At 40.1% G+C, this 17,729-nt stretch overlaps 1 protein-coding gene across 2 annotated transcripts in view; it reads right to left on the reverse strand.

The window, feature by feature from the left end:
- RELN (reelin) overlaps positions 1-17,729 on the reverse strand; it is a 293,768-nt gene that overhangs the window by 55,844 nt on the left and 220,195 nt on the right. For both annotated transcript variants that reach the window (XM_083821372.1, XM_083821373.1), the window contains exons 25-31: positions 16,681-16,886; positions 15,769-15,940; positions 15,187-15,387; positions 12,848-13,083; positions 8,246-8,403; positions 7,115-7,322; positions 1,540-1,616 (exon numbers count right to left, since the gene is read on the reverse strand). In XM_083821372.1, the coding sequence (XP_083677498.1) occupies positions 1,540-1,616; positions 7,115-7,322; positions 8,246-8,403; positions 12,848-13,083; positions 15,187-15,387; positions 15,769-15,940; positions 16,681-16,886 (1,258 nt within the window). The remainder of the gene's footprint in view (positions 1-1,539; positions 1,617-7,114; positions 7,323-8,245; positions 8,404-12,847; positions 13,084-15,186; positions 15,388-15,768; positions 15,941-16,680; positions 16,887-17,729) is intronic.

Raw genomic sequence — 17,729 nt, forward strand, 5'->3', positions numbered from 1 at the left:
AAATTAAGCAAGGCAGTTAGTCTGACTGTGCAGAGAAGAGGGGGGCAGCTCTTCAGCCTGTGCTCAGGAATTGCCAGCCCTCGTCCAGTGTACACCATCGACCTGAGTGTGTCTCCCCTATCCATTTGGCATTTCCTGGTCCAGGAGCATTTTGTGCTCAAGACCTGTTGCAAACGTGGCATGGGCTCACCATCTGCTACATGTTGTGTTGCTTGTCTTCGCCAAACTCAAAGGATCAAATCTTTTACTTATTGAGGGTGTAACGTGCCTTTCTTAATACAGTCAGTATTTATTTCATGTGGAGTATTCCTAGAGTTTGTGTGGGACACTAAGTTGTAATTCTGATAGCTGGGCTTCCCATAAGGGGTAGTTCAAAATGTTTATGCTACCTATGCAAGCTCGCAGCATCTTTAAAAGTGAATTATCTTAATATTTAGATAATTTAAGATAGTCTTTGGATCTTACACACATTATGGTAAATAGTAGCACATAGCAGAATTTTGAAATCACTAATGAGCTCATCACAGGGGATAATGCAAGAAAGAAGCACTTCCTATGTATATTTCTCCTCTTAAAACTCTTTTATACTGGAGTACTTTCAAAGATAACAGATTTTCTTGTGTCTTACAGCAGTGCAAATGAGAGGAGAATCAAACCCTTACTGTAATCTATGCTGAAAGATGACAGTTCTGAATTGGTGTCAATACAAATGCCGTAGACCAGGAAACAGTCCATTGATGTTAAATGGTTTATAATGAGAGAAAAACAAGTTTTTCTCAGTGACAGAATTTCTCAGTGATTAGTGACTTCTGTCTTCATGCAACTAGACCACCTTACATAGGGAATCTGCTCCCAAAACTCTGCTGATCCTTCCCAAATCCAAATATCAGTCCCATCTCCATCACAATAATTCTAAGCATGTAGGTAAAATAAGGGAGGATGCAGCTGGGAGAGATGAACTTCTTCACACTAAACATATTTCCTTCTGCAGCTTTATAATTTTGTGTTTCAGGGAAATTATGCATGAGAATGGGTTGAAAGGCAATCTTTTATCAGACCCACTGATGGAGATGAAAACTGAATAAATTTTCAGGCACACAACTCTTCTTCAGGTGAGATATGGAAGTTGACAAATTTATCCTGAACTTGAAGTTTATTCCTTGTGTTTCAGACCTGAAGAAAGTCCTGTGTACTTGTATATCTACCTGTTTTCCAACATTTTCAAGTAGTTTATTAGAAGCAACTATACCTCTTCTTGCCAATCTTGTCTTAAACCATCACAGCTCGAAAGAAATTACGGTTACTAATAGAGCACCATTAGGTTTGGTAAAAATAAATATAAAAAAAATATGGGATAAAAGTAAATAGACTTCTTTTTAATTGAAAATTAACTTATGTACCATTTACGAAGAGTGAAGAGCTGACTGAATAATGTTAAAAATGAAACAGACTTTCTCATTTTGTAGAGACAGTAAAAGGTAAAAGCACTATAGAAGACCCCAAGTACAAAAAGCTTATTATAAGGAAAAGAGGTTTTACCTTCATTTCTGGCTCTTGGTCTGTTGCAGGAGTTGCCAGTAGCCTTGCTTCCAATTTGTACATAAAATTGAACTAGCCTGTTAAAAAAATATCAGATTAGAAGAGAAGTGCAATTATCTTCTAATAGCACAAGGTTAGTTAGGATAAATCTTTTCTCCTTAACTAATGTGGCATTTTCAGTTAGGTCATTATTTCAGGCTTATTGATCAGGTAGTGATCCTACTGAAATCAAGCATTGCCATAGTAAAGAGTAGGGGACCCACGACAGAAGTTGATGTGTTTTATTGATCCTGTGCCTAATAAATATATTGTTGAACCAAGCGGGAGACTTTAACAGTTCCTTCCTTCACACAAAGATGCAAAAATGCTAAAGCCAAATCTGCAACTTACATCAGGTCTTACCTTGATCTCTTCTAACTGGAACCTGATTTAAGCCTTAACAGATAACAGTAGAGTTTAAATGGAGTTATTACATCCTCTCTAAATCACCAGTCTCTTTTTGATTGTTAAATTCTTAATGTAAAAAAAATGTCAGTAATAAGCATTCATGGGATGTTTCGTGAACTAGTCACTTGGAGTATGAATCTATACATTTTAATTTAATTGAATATTATCTTGTTCTTTTGTTATGAGACAGGGAAGAAATGTTCCTCATTTGCCTTCTTTGTATCTTCCCTGTAGTCATTACTTTTTATAACTTCCATACTTCTCCTCCTCCTTTCTATGGTAAACCATGGCAACATTTTCATCCGCATGATAGTTTTTCCATATCCTTGATTTTTCCCATAGCTATTTTCTGAAACCCTTCTAAGGCTGCAACATGCCTTTGAGACAATGATGTTGGTTTAACTGACAGAATTTTGGACAAGCCCGGAACATCCCTATCTAGCTATATTTGAATTAATAATTATCCCATCCTTGTGCTCCAAAATCTTGTCATTTTTATCACAGTCTACAGTGACGCCTTGGTACACTTGTTGAATTGTTATTTTTAAGTGTGAATCTGAGGTGTCAGTGTAGTTTACATTTTCTTTTAGATGTGCACTGTTTTACTAGTAACAACAATTTATTTTAATTAATGTCCTGTTGCTCAATCACCAAATTTCATTACGTATTTCTGACATTTGTCTGAGGCTTCTCTGGTCATAACTAATGTAAAGAGCAGTGACGTGACTGATAAGGCCATTGCCCCCTCATCTACTCCTTCTTCACAGGTCACCTGCATTGCACACCTGAAACAACGCCAGAACTGAGCAGGGAACGTGGGCTCATACCTGCCCTGAGCTTTTACACGCTGAAAGTTGGCAAGGCCATTCTCCTTCCTGTTTCCTAGACAAGTTTTGACTTATGATGATGCCTGCCTGTTGTTTTATTGTAGTACTTGCTGATGTGATGTTTTTGAGAATCAATTGCTTGTATCTTGTGCTGGGAGGCATCTTTGTGGAGTACACAGGGAGAGGTGGGGTTATTGCCAAGCAGGGACTTGGGGGAAAAAAGAACATGAATCAAAAGGAAACTAGGCTTTGTTAATTCTATTGCTTGTAGATAACTTCTTTATTTTAAATACTAGTTTTCAAGGTGGATTTATGGCTCTGTGTGAAGAAAGAATGCTTGATTTGTCACTCAGATAACTCCCCACAAGGATAACTCTTTTTGCTTTAGGGGATTTGGTTCTAATTTGTACTGACATCAGTAAAATCACAGACAAGCCACAGGACTACAGGCAGAGCCAGTACCATGCAGATATGACTCCAATTTCCCTCACCCACAGCTACACACACATTGTTATGATCCTCTCCTGATTCTAAAGCTGACCACAATCCAGTTCTGTTACTGAAATTGGTATTTCGTATGTGACATGTTTCGTATACCCATAGGGACTTGACAAGCCAGAATATACTCATCAGACTCATTCGTGATATAACCCCATAGCTCAAGAACAGAATGGTTCACAGTGTTGCAAAGATTAGTCAAATAGGTCCTATTGTTTTCTGCGGCTCTGCTTTCTGAGAGAGTATTCTGGCAATGAAACACTATACCGCAGCCTCACAGGTGAAAGGATTTATAGATAAAATTCTCTTTTATGACTGCCAGATGTAGAGATCAGTAAAAAGCAAACAAAAACAAAAACAGAAACCAAAACAAAAAACCTTTCTGCAGAAGAGTGAACCAGCCCATCTGATCTGGACAAGCCTGACCCAGAACAACTCTCTGAAATGGTTGCACAGTCATTAGCAACAGTCTGTAACGCAAACAGGAGCCAGTCAGCTAACAAGCCAGATGTCACTGCTGGAAAAATATATATACTACACAGATTGTATTTAGCTGCCAGGTAGGCACTGTGTGCAAATGCTGTCACTGAACAGATACTGAAGAGTGTCAGAAGGGAGAGGCCATCAAAATGGGAGGCAGTAGCTCATCAAAATGCATCCAGGTATCATATTGTCAGTCAAGAGGATGAAAATACTGCTGGCAAAATTGTGCCTTTGGCACATTGGGCTGTGCAAAAGGGAAGGAAGGAGAGACTCCAGCAGGTTTCTGAAGTGCAGGCCAGAAAATGGTCTAGGTGAAATGAATTTTGACACTTTTCTTACAGTTCTCTTAGCAGTATGGGGTACTCTCTTCATGTCTTTAAAAAAAAAGTGTAATCAGTTATGTAAGGAATAAGGAGATGATTGGGCAAATAAAGCTTAAGAATATGACAGCACTTAGTGTATGTGCTAGACATGGAATGCATGTTGGCAGTCATTGGTCTGGGGGAACAAGCTTTAGTTTTAAACGCTTTTTGTGTTAAACCCAAGTTTAGGAGTGTGCTGTTAGGCTGCTACCCTAAGCAGCACTGCATGGGCTGACAAATCTTGACCCCTTTGGAACAAAGTGAACAAGGAGCATTGAGCCTCAGTGTGCCCCTCTCCTCTGGGAAGATAAGGGTGAGAAGGAAAAGGTCTTTGCATTTTCTACAAAAATGATCAAGAATTCTTTACATTCTTTACATAAAATGTACCCCTTGCATACAAAAAACTGTAACTGAAGCAAGGTGATACAGAACATGCATAGGTAGGTCTGCAGGAACTGAGAATGAAAATCATACTTTAATGTCTTGCAATATTTTTCTCTCTCTCTCTTTTTTTTTTTTTTTTTTTTTTTTTTTGCTATTCCATGCCTGATTTAATGAAATAAGATCTTAGAAGGTCTGGGAAAACATTATTAACCTGAAAAATAAGAAGCTTAAAACTCTACTGCAGGAGTTTCAGCATTCCTATTCACAACCTTCAATCCACATATCTAGTGGTATGTCTTTAAAGATATATTTTCCTGCTGTTTACTCAGTCACCAAAAACCCACAACCAAAAAACCCACTCACAAATAAAAGATAACTGTGCAGGGGCTAAGATGACCCCTAATAATGTAACCTAACTCTATACAAAGCATTACTGAATGCAAAAAATAATACCAAAAAGGGAAAAAGTGCTTCACTCTAATCTCCTCTTTCAAGTGACATTAATTTTAGCTCCAATAACAGAAAACATTTCTCAGCTGGAGTACAATTTTGTTTTTAGGGTATGGTCTTTCAGTTAACCCCTCACACTCTCACAAACTTAATCTGCTCTTGCTTCTAGGAGAAATTATCTAGTTAATGTTACAGACAGTCTCAAATCTTAAAGTGGGATTTATCTGTTCTAAGCAAGGTGTCTAACGGCTGTATGTTACACGACCAGCCCAGATTCCCTTAAAAATAATGAAAAAATGCACACTTCCAGAAGACAAAGCACTGGCCTTTGCTATGCCCTATTTCAGGATGAATTGCATTGCCCTTTTGAAGTAGCTATTTTATCTCCTTTGAGCATATAAGAAGGCTGGGGTAACTGCTGTTGTCTAAGGTGCCCATGTTCTAGACCAGCTGCATGAATGGGATCCTGCCCTTAAGCACATGTGGCCAAAGTAACTAAAAAAATCCATGTTTGCCCCGTTTGTGCTTGAGACGACTGGTATTTCTGTTCTCTCTTGTGAGAGAAGTGCTCGTTTATTTTGCCAAAATGATCAGTCTCAGCAGGAGAGCAGCTTACCAACTCAGAACAAGGATCTTAGTTGTTCTTACCAGAAGGTGCCCTCTGGCCATTTAGGTCCTTGGGGTAGTTTTGACACCCCATGTTTTTGACATCCCATTCATGGGGTAGTTTTACCCCATGTTCTCGTGCAAAATCGAAGTAATGATAGATTGAAAAAGTCAAGAAAGAGCATTGTGCAGTATTTTGTAACTTCTTTTCATGTTTTAAGGGGTTCAAATTCTATAAAAATGCAAAGCTATAAGTATCTGGCATTAAAGTGGTCTCTGAAATCTAAAAGCTAAAGAAAATCATTTTCTTTTTAAAGAAGATGTCTCCAGAAAAGAAGGAATAACTAAAAAATATAATTTGAACATAGACATCCTGATGGTGTGGCTACTTTCAAAATTATACTTCAGAGTATTAACAATATGAGATTTAAAAAGAGAGTGGAACAGAAAATATGTTCAGATCTTTCCAGAGTTCCAGTACTTGTCAAAAGCATATTTGTCAAACCACAAATTAATTTAATTATTAAGGAATTTACATTATTATATATCAAGTATTTGTCAGAGGAGAATTTGACAGACAGGCAGGACACAGAGGAAGGGCAGTTGCTGCTGTGTTGCTCTGTGCTGTGGAGTAGCTAAGGATGTCCCAAAAACCACAGAACCCATACTGCCCTAAGGAGCACTACTTGGCTGAACTGGAGAGAGGGAACGCTGATTTGTGGCCACACTCTGCTGAATGATCCCACAAATTAAATAATGCAACGACTCACTGTATAACTTGCTCTTGGAGCAGTATTTGACAGGAGAAATATCTTTTATTAAACTAATGGATATAATTGTAGGGTGGGCAACGTTTCAGGCACATGATCCCTTATGAGACTGGACAAAGCAGCTGCAAACTCCAGGATAAATAATAGTTAGAATTAATTGTCCTTAGTTTATCCTAATTACATTAATCAATTGGACAATTTGAGAGAAAAAGGGTAATTACTACCAGTGGAGCAGAATTCGGTGGTAGCAGGGAGAGAGGTGAAAGCTTGTTAGCCTCTTGACTGCACAGAAACAATTCCTATTACATTGTTTTACACTTCTTACAAGTGGACTAATTCATAACGTCTGGCAAATCAACAATAGCTCATTTGCTATGGTATCAACATGACTGGAATTCAATGGCATCAGTGGAAAGGGAATTTTTCTGTCCAGACTCTTAGGTTTTGTGCAGTTTCAAGGCCACATCTTCTGCCTGGCCATCTAGAATACACCACAAAACCATCTTCCCAGAAGGATGAACAGTTCACATTTTCTATGATGCTTTTCCATTCTATTTCTAACCTAAGTTTTCCTCCTCTGGAAAAGGAAGTAGAAGGTCAGAATGAGCAAAAAAAGTAACTTCCCTAAGATTTCTTGTATGGGTTGTGATTACTAGAAAAAAAAACATTTCATACCCTCTCTCATCTATGCTTGCAAAGACAACACTAATAACTCAGACAGTTGTGAGAAGCAGCACTGATGACTGACCTGATATTTGTAGTGTCCAGAGGAACAGTCCTTGCCTCCCTTTTACCAGGTCCATTGAAGTACAGAGATTTTCCATCACTGAGCACGCCACAGCCTGTTCCAACCTGACCTCCTGTTATCTTGTACCAGAGAGGGCTTAGCTTCCTCTCAAACCTGTCGAACATCTCACTGTGGTTAGGCACATTAGACACACAGGTTCCATGTGATGCTTCAAGAAAAGAAAAATATATGGGAGATGCTTTGTTGAAACTGTGCTGAAGAGAGTAAAGGTCAGGTACAGAAAATTGACAAATAGTTCTATTGCACCCATGCAAGAGAAAGAACCATGCTTTTTTTTTCAGAAAATGCCATGACAACAGGATTGTACCTTTTCAATCCCTCTTTATAATTTTTTGTAGGCAGAATAAGCCCTCTTCCATTAAACTCTAAGATAGCTTATTTCACTAGGTGAAAAATAGACATGCTTTATATTGATAAGATGTTTTTATGTAAACAGAAAAATATTATCCTTTTAGTTCTTTTTAAACAAATTGAACAAAAGAGGATAGCTTATTGCTTTGTTGGTGTAGGGGGTTGAAAAGAGTGCAGTATGCAACTGGTTGTGTCAATCTCTATTTTTTCGCTGGGTATGTTTTTTTTTGTTTGTTTGTTTGTTTCAGCATAAAAGCCCCAGAAACCACAAGTGAGCAGAATTTTTCGCAGAAGGGCCTGTCAGAACATATGTTCCTTCCTGGTCCCATGCCATCTGATGGCCAGGGGACTCAAAACCAGCAACAATTAATTTGAAGATGTTCCAAAGGTTTTTAAGCAGACTTCTTAGTTTATAATATTTTATTTTGTTTTTGCTTTCATTGCTAGTCCCTTCCCATTTATACAGATGGTGATGTTCAAAGATCGCAGTTGCCAGAAACATCACCAGTGTCTCCTGTCTTCAGCTGCTCTGTTTTGTCTGTACTGGACTCCTGTGCTACATTTCATTTAACGAAAAGAAAAGATTCTTGCTGGCAGCCCATGAAATTTATGTCATCATGTATTTTCCTGGAATACTGTAGAGGAAAAACAAGATGCTAGGCTTACAACAGCAACTCAGACAGTGTTTACTGTTGTACCATCTAAAAAAGGTTGTCTTACCTGTGTAGCCCAAGTCACAAAAACAGACCCCTGAGACGCAGTCCCCGTGACCGCTGCAATAATTGGGACAAGGCTCAGAAATGTAAACACCATCTAAGCCAAAAGGAGGCACACTCTTGTGGGAGCTGCTCTCCTGGATCCAGCGGAATCGAGTTTTGCTGAAGAGGAACAATAACAAAAGGCATGGTATTACTATTCCCAGCTTTAATACCCACTGTACACCTATTGTGATCTTTGTTTAAGACTAAAAGAGCTTTTCCTAGATTAGCAAGCTGATGCCTGGAAAGTATTTCTGACATCCTAGTGTTTGTGCACCTTCACATATGGATATTTTTTCCACATTTTTTGGGGATGTATTTTGATTTGCTCTATTTCTCTGGCCTATATCCACCACTGTGATGCAAAGAACAGATTATGTGGTTTTATCAACTAGAGTAAAAGATTAGTTATGACTCTGAAGATGCCTTTCAGTACTCAGTTCAACCCGAACTGCTAATTACATTTTTAAATCCCAGAATTCAATTTCTTACAGTACTTATGAAAATAACTCAGTAATGGCAGTGATGCAGAGTTTGTTGTGGGATGGTGTATTTTTGAGTAAAAAAACATCAAATAAACTAGATATAGGAAAAATCATCCAATGTCTACAAATAATGGCAGATAAAGTAACCTACAGGATATGTGGACAGAAATACAAAGATTTTATTCTTGGGTGACAACACAAAATTCCTGAAAAACAGCAATCTAATCTCTAACCTCTATAACTAAAACTGTTTCAGGAACTTTGGTGAGCCTACACAAAATTACTCCAGCTGACCCAGTGCATAGGAAATTTATTAAAGAAAAAATATTTTGGTTTTTAATTTTAAGTCTTTGGCTTTAAGTTGAATCATTTTGTAGGGAGGAGAGCTGATTTAAAGTCTCATTACCAATCCAATACATTAATCGAGATCTTCCTTGCTATTCTGCCTAATGTATGTATGTATGTGCTTATTGCTTTTTACTTACTATTTACAGATTCACAGATTCACAGATTTCTCTAGGTTGGAAGAGACCTCAAGATCATCGAGTCCAACCTCCGACCTAACACTAAGTACTCCACTAAACCATATCCCTAAGCTCTACATCTAAACGTCTTTTAAAGACCTCCAGGGATGGTGACTCCACCACCTCCCTGGGCAGCCCGTTCCAATGCTTAATAACCCTTTCGGTAAAGAAGTACTTCCTAACATCCAACCTAAAACTCCCCTGTCGCAACTTTAGCCCATTCCCCCTCGTCCTGTCACTAGGCACGTGGGAGAATAGACCAACCCCCACCTCTCTACAGCCTCCTTTCAGGTAACTGTAGAGAGCGATGAGGTCGCCCCTGAGCCTCCTCTTCTCCAGGCTGAACAAGCCCAGCTCCCTCAGCCGCTCCTCGTAAGACTTGTTCTCCAGACCCCTTTACTTACTATTCACGGGGATTTGGTAGGTAGCTGATCATCATGCTGGTGCTTTGTACCAGCTGATAAAATGGGATGCTCTCAAGATAATCATGATTTCCAAAGTGACCCATAACAATTCAGTTTTCAACATGCTGGGAGCCTCCTCATACTCCCAATATTTAGATTTCTAATATATTAGCACGAGCTTCTTATTCTTGATCACATTACTGAACATAATGCCAAACAGATTGCTGCTATTGATTCCGCACTGCTTGTTTTGAGTAAATCAAATCAGCTGGTGTCAGATCTGTGCGATTTGGCACCTGCTTTTATTGGCTAATTACTGAAGAAAAGACAAACTTGTTACGGTACATGCTGCTATTTCAGCTCCTTACAGCAAAGGCACCAGCTCCCTTGCTTCACAATATGTTACATACTGAAACTCCGTGCTGGGACTTGAAGATCACACAGAATCACATAATCATCTAGGTTGGAAGAGACCTCCAAGATCACCGAGTCCAACCTCTGACCTAACACTAACAAGTCCTCCACTAAACCATATCACTAAGTTCAACATCTAAACGTCTCTTAAAGACCTCCAGGGATGGTGAAGCAACCACTTCCCTGGGCAGCCCATTCCAATGCCTAACAACCCTTTCCGCAAAGAAGTTCTTCCTAATATCCAACCTAAACCTCCCCTGGCGCAACTTTAGCCCATTCCCCCTCGTCCTGTCACCAGGCATGTGGAAGAATAGACCAACCCCTACCTCGCTACAGCCTCCTTTAAGGTACCCGTAGAGAGCGATAAGGTCGCCCCTGAGCCTCCTCTTCTCCAGGCTGAACGATCCCAGCTCCCTCAGCCGCTCCTCGTAAGACTTGTTCTCCAGACCCCTCACCAGCTTTGTTGCCCTTCTCTGGACTTTCTCGAGGACCACCATGTCCTTCTTGTAGTGAGGGGCCCAAAACTGATCACAGTACTTGAGGTGCGGCCTCACCAGAGCCGAGTACAGGGGGACAATCACTTCCCTAGACCTGCTGGCCACACTGCTTCTTATGCAAGCCAGGATCCTGTTGGCCTTCTTGGCCACCTGGGCACACTGCTGGCTCATATTCAGCCGACTATCAACCAGTACTCCCAGGTCCTTCTCTGCCAGGCAGCTTTCCAACCACTCATCTCCCAGCCTGTAGCTCTGCTTGGGGTTGTTGCGCCCCAGGTGCAGGACCCGGCACTTGGCCTTGTTGAACTTCATACAGCTGACCTCAGCTTCATACAGCTGACCATCGGTCCAGCCTATCCAGATCCTCCTGCACAGCCTTCCTACCCTCGAGCAGATCGACACACGCACCTAACTTGGTGTCATCTGCAAACTTACTGAGGGTGCACTCAATCCCCTCATCCAGATCATCGATAAAGATATTAAAGAGGACTGGCCCCAGTACTGAGCCCTGGGGGACTCCGCTAGTGACCGGCCTCCAACTGGATTTGACTCCATTCACCACAACTCTTTGGGCCTGGCTATCCAGCCAGTTTTTAACCCAACGAAGCGTACGCCAGTCCAAGCCACGAGCAGCCAGTTTCTTGAGGAGAATGTTGTGGGAAACGGTATCAAAAGCCTTACTGAAGTCAAGGTAGACCACATCCACAGCCTTTCCCTCATCCACTAAGCGTGTCACTTTGTCACAGAAGGAGATCAGGTTCGTCAAGCAGGACCTGCCTTTCATAAACCCATGCTGACTGGGCCTGATCGCCTGGTTGCCCTGTAAGTAGCACGTGATGACACTCAAGATAATCTGCTCCATGAGCTTCCCTGGCACTGAGGTCAAACTAACAGGCCTATAGTTCCCTGGGTCTACCCTCCGGCCCTTCTTGTAGATGGGTGTCACGTTTGCTAGCCGCCAGTCGACTGGGACCTCCCCTGATAGCCAGGACTGCCAATAAATGATGGAAAGCGGCTTGGCCAGCTCCTCCGCCAGTTCTCTCAGTACCCTCAGGTGGATCCCATCCGGCCCCATCGACTTGCGTACATCCAAGTGCTGTAGCAGGTCGCCAACCATTTCCTCGTGGATAGTGAGAGCCACATCCTGCTCCCCATCCCCTTCTACCAGCTCAGGGTACTGGGTATCCAGAGAACAACTGGATTTGCCACTGAAGACTGAGGCAAAGAAGGCATTAAGCACCTCAGCCTTTTCCTCATCTTTTTTAACTAAGTTTCCCGCTGCATCCAGTAAAGGATGGAGACTCTCCTTAGTCCTCTTTGTGTTGATGTATTTGTAAAAACGTTTTTTGTTATCTTTAATGGCAGTAGCCAGATTGAGCTCCAGATGAGCTTTGGCCTTTCTAATTTTGTCCCTGCACAGCCTCGCAACATCCTTATAGTCCTTGTGAGTGGCCCGCCCTCTTTTCCAAAGATTATAAACCCTCTTTTTTCTCCTAAGCTCAAGCCACAACTCTGTTCAGCCAGGCCGGTCTTCTTCCGCGTCGGCTTGTCTTTGGGCACGTAGGGACAGACCGCTCCTGAGTCATTAAGATTTCCTTCCTGAAGAGTGCCCAGCCTTCCTGGACTCCTCTGCCCTTCAGAACCACCTCCCAAGGGACTCTGCCAACCAGTGTCCTGAACAGCTCAAAGTCAGCCCTCTGGAAGTCCAATACAGCGGTTTTACACGTGAGATGAGAAGATGAGAAGCCTGTAGCAGGAGGATGGGGCTGAAACCGAGGGGCAACATGAAAGCCACTGCCTAGAGAGAGAGACACAGGAGCCAGCAGGCTTAGGGGACTTCTGCTGCCGATGGCATGCAGTGCAGATAGCAAAGGGTCTCTTTGCCCGGTGGTAAGTGTAAAATTAATCCTGTTGAAATGGCTTATTTGATTTAAATGACTTATCACCCTCTTGCTGGCTTCTCTGACCCAACTGATATGCCTAAAGAAAGACGGCACCACAATGAAGAGATTGATGTCAAATTAATATGTTGTGATCCCCTTGTTGCTTTGTAATTTAATTTTATAGATGGTTTGACAACTTAAAAATGGAAAGATTCTCCCTGTTTTGGAGAGCATAATATATTTTTTCCCAGACCTGCAGATTTTTAACACTGATTTTACTCACAGCTTGCAACTTTTTCCTAACATAGCCTCAAAGGACAGGCAGCTAATTCGCCGCTGGCTTATAGTGTAGAGTACCTGGCTGCAAGTGACCTTGGGATAACAATAGTAATTCTTGTCCAGTCCTCAAAGTCTCCTGTGTGATACACGGTTGGCTCGCTCAGCTCACGGGAGCTTCCCTCACATCCTTTTGTGCCTGGAGATGCAGGATAGCAGCCTTCCTTCACGAGTGACCAGAAGAGCCCAGCATCATGGGAGTACTGCAGCAGAACAGGAGCAGAGCTGCTGTACTGGTTAGTACAGCCAATGTTCAGCTGAAAAAAGCAAAGCATCAGATATGAGCTGAAGAAACCTAAGCTGTTATTTATCATTATTGTCTGCAAAGCACCTTTGACTTTCTATTTTGGAAGGCTTAACTCTGAACACTTCCTTTGAACCCTGCTGGCAAACAGTGGCTGGTGCTTAGAGTCTGAGTCCTACACATATACAACATTTCTCTGTAAAAATTACCACCCTTCACTCAGATTGCTAGGTTCAACAAAATGTGCAAAGAACGTAACACATTTTTCAAAAGTCCTGCTACGTAGCAGGCCACAAATAACAAACTCTGTACAGGTACCTGTGTGCCCAGGAGGAAGGGGAAGAGCTGTATCCTCTGATATAACCCACTGCAGTGCACCCCAATGTGCCAGACTGACTCCAGGGTACCCCTTGCCCTACGCTGCAACCCTTGACCATGGCCAAGTCATTTTCAGAATAATGTTGGTGAGCTGGCACTGCATTTCTGGTGCCCAGAAATGAGCAAAATTGGAGGCAGTAGAAAAATGAATACTAAAATGTGAAATGAAAACATTACTAAGACAAAAATCAACTGTTTGTTTTGTTTTCAGCTTCATTTTCAAGCTATCAGAAAAATATTAGTTTTTACAATATTATATTGCAGAAATTCTACTTGAGCTGTAGAATGTGGAATATAAAACAAAATCATTCATCTAAAATGAAATAGCTTTGACAACTGACTGTCTTTGGTTTATCAATGCAAAATTATTTCAGGCATCTATTTAAAATGGAAATTTCACAAACTCAGGAAAGCATTTAACCATATGTTTAAAATTAAAGCATGCAAATAAGACTAACACATTTCTGTGCAGGCCAGTTTAAAAGCTTTCCAAAAAAGAGAGGAGTATAAATTAAGGCCTTAAACAATAGAAGAACTCACTATTTTCTGACACATATTGTTGATGTTATGTATATTTATATTACATTGCCAATGGCTTCAGTGATGGAAGGTGTATGAATTGTTTTTAGGTATTGCTTTTTCAGACTGAAAAATTTTTGCATTGCTGTTGACCATAAAACCTAGAGAATGAAGACTTAGTCACTGAAGTAGTGGAAAATGGTCAAGAGGCAAACAACATCTTTTTCAGGCTAAATGGTATTTACGTATCACAGTATTTTGGCTTTTAGAGAGTTTAAGGTATAAAACTGCAAACAATACTCATTTGGAAATTGTACTGCCGTCCCTCAGTTTGTACAGCATTTCATTAGCATAACTTTTAGATGGAATGAGATTTTTTACAAATCCTATTATTTCTAACCAACTTTACTATTTACAGGACTGTGGGAATTATATTTGAAAAGCTGCCTGTAAACAACTGATCTCTTTAATAATTCCGCTTGTAAATTATTCAGTGTCTGTATCCACCAATTATGTAAGGACCATGTATTTGTGGTGAGCTCATTAAAATTGCATTGCAACCAACCTCCAGAATTCACCAATGGGATTTCATTATAAACTCAATAAAATTTTGATTAGGGTTCAGAAACAAGAGCTTGTCAAAGCAAATACACTTTCTTTGGAGCCCATATTCTGTTGCATTGTCAGACCACTAAAATTTTTGTAAGCCCTATAAAGAAGAGAACACTAATTGAAGCCTATATTTGCTGACAATAAAAGTAATTATTTGAAAAACCCACTCTGGAGTACAGAGCAGCTTGTAAGTCCTTAAATAGTTTAATATACAAAAAAATGTACACAAACCACATTGGAGCTTTTGTAGTCGCAGATGGGATAAATCCTTTTCCCCTTGACAGTGCAGTAGCATTTCCTGGTACTGACTCAAATATAATGACAGTCACTTCAACCCACTTGTGAAACTCATTAACGAACAACAAGGCTTTAAAATTTCTCCAGAGGGGGAAGAAACTCTCCTGCACCAAGGTTTCAGCTATTCCATTGGAAAGCAGCATCATATTTTATAGTGTATGAATTCATACTTGAGCTCTACACATCTTTTTACAGTCTTATAATTTATTACATTGTTTTGAACTATGACCCAATGACTTCTTGCAAGTATTGAATAAGGGGAGTTTCACTGATATTCTGGGATTTGAAGGGACTTATATTTAAGGAATACCTTGAACTGCAGGACATATCCAGGCTTCAGCGTTAAATCTCTAGTCACTGCAAATCGGTCTCCATCTGATTTACCAAACAGCATGGCAGAGGGGGTGGCAGAGCAGAAAGTTTCATTTTTGGTCATCCCTTCATTGGCCAACATTAACCACACACTCATCTGGTTCATAGGATAATCAAATGCTGGCTTTTCATAAAAGTTCTGTTAGAAAGGAAAAGAAAAGCAACAAAAACAAGTACAACCTCCTTGCAGTGTGGTTCCAGAATATTTTCCAAAATTATCAAATTTTGTGATTTGCTTTTTCTGTGGTTGTCCAAAAATTGTAATTGTCAAAATTTGTCTTGACTTTCTGAGGAGATGATACATAATTACATTATCGATTGTAAAAATTAGGAGTCTGATGGTATTATGGTAAGAACCAGCTTAGTACCATGCAGAGAGAGACGCAGCTGCAAGCACTACAAATGTCTCTTTAACTATGCTCAATATTTTCAAAGAAAATTAAATTCAGAAAAATTTCTACTAACGGAGAGGACAGCTCCTGTTTCATGGTGATACACAGAGACTACTCTTGATTATTACCTGTGGTAAGGTGGGATTTACAACGGGAATTATGTGTTTCTGCTTCTCTGACAAAATGATGATGTCATCGATAGCCCACTGATCATACCCTTCCCCTGAAAACACAGGCTGCCACCACCGAAACCTGGTGCAAGGAGTCTTAGCTGCAGCCGGCAGCTCCAGATAGACAAACCTGAAAAACAGAAATTCAGCAGGACTTTAAGGGAACACTGTAGAGAAATGGGAAAAATACCACTAAATAGGAAAAAGAGGCAGGAAAGCCATTTGTCTCCCCAAGAAACTGTTATGTATGATGGACACTGCTTTCCTGGAAATGGCTGAACATCTGTCTGCCAATGGAATTATGGACTGTTGCTCTTGATTACTCCAAAGGGGTAAATGTTTTGTCTAAAACTAATGTATTGGATGGCCAGGTAATGAATATTTCAGTGCATAGCTGGGTACATGCTTGTTTGCTGGAAGTTTCCTGTAATTTTGACAAAGTAGAGACAAAGTAAAGTTAAACAGTTTTATACTTTCAAGTGCTTAGATCACTTTCAGGAAAAGCCAGTTTGCTGAGTTACAATAGTTCTTCTGGAAAATTGTTCATTGCAAGGCAAAATGAAGAGATGCATGGATAAAATTACCAACTATGGTAATAGAAATCATGTTAATACCTATGCAATTTCAATTGCAATTTCAATTTGCACTGACAAGCTGTCTTCAGGTTTTCTAAGGCCCATTTTCACTAGTTTTTTTCCTTCATTGTGACAGGAGTTTACTGTGTCAGTCTGGAAAAGTTTCCACATAAAGATGGCTTATAAGCACTATAGCTTAAAATGTATTTTCATGTCTTCATAGACTAAGAAACAGTTTTCTTAAAGAGATGATGCAGTGTGGATTTAACTGATTTAATTTAGACCAAAATTATACCTGGGTTTACTGAAGTCAGAGAAATACATTTCTGCTAGCAGCTGCCAGTTGATTCCACCGTTATTGCTGTACTGCAGCAGCACACCTTCTTCTCTGCTGTCTGGTTTATTGCATGAAGAGCTGTCTCCTCCTATCTGGATGTAAAACTGAACGAAATCCACCCAGGTAGTGTCCAAATCCCAGCTTACCAACTGTCTTTTCCCAGCCTACAATAGAAAGAAAGAAAAGAAATGGGAAAAATAATATTAAATATGACACCTTCACTGCAAATTGACATATTTTAAAGTCAAGCACAGATGAATATTGTACAGAAACATGAAGCATTTTGTGTTAACATGACATTTCTTTGTCTTTAGGACAATGGTTCTGTTTGGCCATCCTTTATGTCTTAATTTCTCTGGTGTGATCCCACAAGCATTTTTATTATTACAGACACAACATTTCAACACAAAACACAACTTCACAACACAATTTCAACACAACTAACTTATTTCTTTCCTTGTTCCCCTGACTCCTTCATGGTACCAAATACCTTTGGAAGACACAGGGCAGACCCTGGGTATCACAAACCAATTAGGGCTAAATGTTTAAGCATTCAACTTTTATATGATAGAACATAAAGCAGTAAAAAGACATTTCTGGTCTCATTTCTCTTGCATTGTATAGTGTTGTTGAGTCACCTGAAATTATACTACTGATAATGCCTATTGCATTTCACGAAAGGAGAGTATCTCAGAAGCTAGAGTCTGATTTATTTAGTTATTTATTCATTTACCTAGCAATCAAATTCAATTATGTTCAGATACTTGCGTTTTATATCCTCATATATTTTAAATTTATATTATCCTGAGCTTGTCTTTTTCTCATCAAGTTTTAGGTCCTTATAACAACCAAAAGTATACACACACACACTTTTATTTTGTCAGTTGCACTTAGGCATTTTCTCTCTATTGTCCCGTTGGTCCTCTGTTGGTGAGGATGGGTGACTTCACCTTCAGTTCGCAGTCTTTTTTCTTTTTACATTCATGGCATTCAAGGTACCATTGCTA

This window comes from Anser anser (assembly GCF_964211835.1).
Source record: "Anser anser genome assembly, chromosome: 1".
In the NCBI taxonomy this organism is placed as follows: domain Eukaryota; kingdom Metazoa; phylum Chordata; class Aves; order Anseriformes; family Anatidae; genus Anser; species Anser anser.